At 31.5% G+C, this 4,077-nt stretch overlaps 1 protein-coding gene across 1 annotated transcript; it reads right to left on the bottom strand.

Annotated features, from left to right (window-relative positions):
• Nucleotides 1-734: 734 nt before the first annotated feature.
• On the bottom strand, nucleotides 735-1,817 carry LOC120130601 (transcription factor MYB30-like). The gene is made up of 3 exons (XM_039147811.1): nucleotides 1,685-1,817; nucleotides 1,478-1,607; nucleotides 735-1,401 (listed from the first exon to the last, which is right to left on the bottom strand). Exons 1-3 carry the CDS (start codon nucleotides 1,815-1,817, stop codon nucleotides 735-737), a joined length of 930 nt encoding a protein of 309 aa, XP_039003742.1.
• Nucleotides 1,818-4,077: the final 2,260 nt, after the last annotated feature.

The following is a 4,077-nucleotide window of genomic DNA, read 5'->3' as shown; positions in this document are numbered from 1 at the left end:
GGTGTTGTTTCTTTGTTTAGGTGATTTCTGCTGCTCTATTGCCAGATTTGCTTTGCCTATAAGTTATCCATTCAACCAAATATCCCAACATTTCTATTATAATCACAATCCAAACATTTTATATATTTAAAACGCTTAACATAACAATAATTTTATGTTTATAAAGAAGATTCATAATCGCGATACATTTATTGGGGTTTTCCGTAATAATTATTTTAAATAATGAAACAGGCTTTCAACTTGATTTTGAGGAGAGAATGGTATTTATTTACGATCGGAATTGGAGGTTGAGGATGAACAATGGAAAGCAGTCATCCATCGAATTTTTTTATATAAAAAATTTATAAAAATAATGTAAGTGTCGAAAAGCATCAATTAACTAGAATCAATCAATTAAATTAAATTATGGTGTATCAGGAACAAAAGTACGTTAGAGTTAATTTTTATCTAAAATATTTTTTATGTTTGTAATTCAGCTATTGATTGCACACACAACTCCTACAAATACAGTTACTTAAACTCATAATCTTAAAAAAATAACATTCCTTTTTATTATAAGAATCACTGAATGAATTCTTCGATATGTAATTTATACATTAAATTTGTTGTACCATTAAAAGGGGTGACTACTAATAATTTCTTCATTTAACAAACCCTAAACCCAAAAACATTATAAATTAACCAAGATCAAAAGTAGTATCCCAAGGAAGCCAATAAAGCAAACAACTTCCCCTTTAGAAATAATTAACGTTTTCATCTAATGCCAAATCACAAAGTTGGTAATCTTTGCCTTCATCAAAAACCCATTCCTCGAGCAATGAAAGCTGGGTTTGTGCATTAACATTTGGCTTACTTTCGTCTTGTGAAAGGCTCGCCTCAGGTGACATAGACTGTGAGATATCAGAAATGGAAGAATCTAAAGATTCAAACCCTAAAACTGATTGAAAACCCTCACTGTTCTTCTCTTCCTTCACTGGATCAGTCCCTTCTGCACTAAAATCTGCAGAATCAGCCATTTTCAAGGGATTTCTCATCCATCCTTTCAACAACTTAGCTATGTTTTCAGTGCTCGAAGCATATCCACTTGGTTTTGCATAAGATGTGTGGCCATTGAAGGGTTCAAACTCAACTGAACCACTTGATTTCACTGGGGATATTGCATCAGATAAAGCTTTTTTAGCCATCCGGATATCAGTCTGCAACTTCCTCTCCCATTGATCTCTAGAAATCTGGTATGATGCTGCTGATGATGATGATGGTGATGGTGATGATGAAAACCCATCTCTAGAATAACCTTCATGGCCTTGGAGTTTCTTCAGCTTCTTCTTCAAATGAGTGTTCCAATAGTTTTTAATGTCATTGTCTGTTCTTTGAGGAAGGTAAGATGCTATTGCAGCCCATCTGCAACAATATTAAATGCACCACCATTTATTACACTTCTTTGACAGAACCAACTTATTAAATACTAGTTAATTACCTGTTGCCTAAAAGAGCTTGGGGGTGGATTATCATCTTCTCTTCATTTTCTGTAAAGTTACCCCTTTTAATACCAGGCCTCAAGTAATTTGTCCATCTAAGTCTGCAGCTTTTGCTACATCTAAGCAACCCTGAAAAAAAGAAGATCAATACTTGCATGATTGAATCTCCTTTAAGAACAAATACCAGAACAATTGTAGAAGAAAACCTGTTTTTGTAGGAATAGCCCTCCAATTCCCAGGACCATGTTTTTGAATATAGGACACCAAGATGATATCTTCTTCAGGAGTCCATTGCACTTTCTTTACACCAACTATGTCACAACAAGGTTGTCTTCCCATTATCAGAGCTTGTTTTCCTTTTGAAAATCTGCACTTGGTTTTTCTTTAGGGATATGAAGTAGGGAGCTTTAAGACAAGAGCCGAAGACAAAGAATGTTGATGTTGGAGGATTTACATATATAGAAACGAAAGTGCAAGATAGAGAGGATTGTGACTTAAAATGAGGGGGAAAGGTGGCCCTTCCGAGTTCCAACTTCCACTCCAAAGAGTCAAAAAGACGACAGCAATTGCATTAAACTCATGGAGAGAGAGAGAAAGGTTGGATATAAATAGCTATCGATCACAGCTCGTCGTTATTATGATCGTTCATTGATGGTTTCCTTTTTCTTAGTGTTATTTACGATTAATATTGATTACTATTTATTAGTATTGATGACCTTGGGCGAAGATAGAAATTGTAGAAGGGTTAAAATTGAATTAATGTGTAATTTCATTTATATATATATATTTGAAAGGATTAATGAGGCAAAGGCCTCCCAATCCTTATTCTATGACCAGTGATGGATAGTTTACATAGAAGCGTAAATGAACGAGTTTAAACTAATAATATTTTGTTTGTGTCTGTTTATTTATTTTTGAAAGATGTTTATATTTGATTCGTGTTTGTTTAAAATTTTAATATTATGTTCGTGTTCGTTTATTTATTTTAAAGGTGTTCGTGATTGGTTTATTTAACGTTCATGAACATACTCGTTTAACATTCACAAACATGTTTGTTTATACATATGTGGATATCTTTGTTTAGCATTAACAACATGAATACTTATATGTTCAAAAATGATAAAATTTTGACATTAATCCTTCAACTCTTAGGCTTAGAGTTTAAACTTCAAAGTTCATGTTATGGTTAATTTAGCATATACCACCATTATTGTAACTAAGAAAACAAAATGAAATGAAAATCACACACACACAATTATTGATGAACAATAATTTAGTTTGATTCACAGCGGAAATGGAATTCCTTTAACTAGTATTTTTGCAGAAATTTCTAAGGCTTATTATTATACATTCAATAATATTTGAGATCCTCAATTTTTTTTAAACCTTAATGTAACTTTTGAATTTAAAAAACTGATATGAATGTATGAGTTGATAATTTGATGTTGACATGATGATTCGTAATGTTAAAATAGATATTCATAGTGGTGATGTAGATGTTCACAGTGGTTGATAATGTGTCAAGGGTTTAATTAATTCTCTTAGTCAAATTTAATGGCCTAATTCATTTTTTTTGGAAAGCTTGAAGGTTTATTTATTTTTTTAGAAAAATTAAAAATTTAAAATATATTTAAATTTAAAATATAAATAATTTTTAAAATAGTAAAAATATATAAAAACATAAAGTACCATAAATTATGTTGATGTGAATAATTGAGTTACAGTGGTTATAGGCGGTTCACTCCTTTTGATTTTGGGTGGAGAATCTCATCTAATAAGGGATCAATTGTTTTTCAATGCCAAAATATTATGACTCCATTGAGAGATAGAAGAGACATGTATAAGTGTGAGGTCGTTCCATCTAGGTTCCATCCCAATTCTCGATCTTAATCGAGAGGTTTTATTATGGCTCTTGGATCTGGTTCCAGGCGTAGGTTAATTATGGTTACATTTAAGCTCTAGGTGCATCACATGGTAAGCTAGCAATAGGTTTGACTCTGCTAGGTCACATAGGCCTATTAGAGGTTATGTCAATAGGTCACAGCTTTCTGATATTAGATCTCTAAGATCCTTCTTTTAGAGACATTTCTTCTTATGGTCTTTTGAGTTCTCGAGTGATGTTGAGTGTTTGAAACTCTTTTTCTGAAGATATACTTGTTTAGTATGCTTATCATAGGAAGGTTCTCCAAAGGCTACAAGATGCAAAAAAAAATATGGGGAAGGTATTTTCGGAGGCTCTGACGTGTGAAGGATGTTTGACAGAAATACAACAAATTATAAAATGATAAATCATAAAAATTAATGTAAAGGTGATTTTAATAAATATTCGTAGTATCTAATCTAAAATAATCGAAGATGATTCCATTTTACAAAATATGATTAAAAAATATTTTCAAACCTAAAAATTTGTTTTAACACATCTCATAAGTCCAAATTTACTATTAATGTAATATTAAAAATAAAACTATTTTATAAATTATTATTATAAAAACTCACATTCTCATACACATATATGTTATATTGTAACACCCTAAACTTTGGGCTAGTAGTTTTGGCTTTACTCGAGAGATTTGTGGGCCTTAATGAATTCATAATTGAA

The sequence above is a fragment of the Hibiscus syriacus genome, unplaced genomic scaffold, assembly GCF_006381635.1.
Source record: "Hibiscus syriacus cultivar Baekdansim isolate YM2019G1 unplaced genomic scaffold, ASM638163v2 tig00110548_pilon, whole genome shotgun sequence".
Classification (NCBI taxonomy): Eukaryota; Viridiplantae; Streptophyta; class Magnoliopsida; order Malvales; family Malvaceae; genus Hibiscus; species Hibiscus syriacus.
This window is presented reverse-complemented; position numbering and strand designations above follow the sequence as displayed.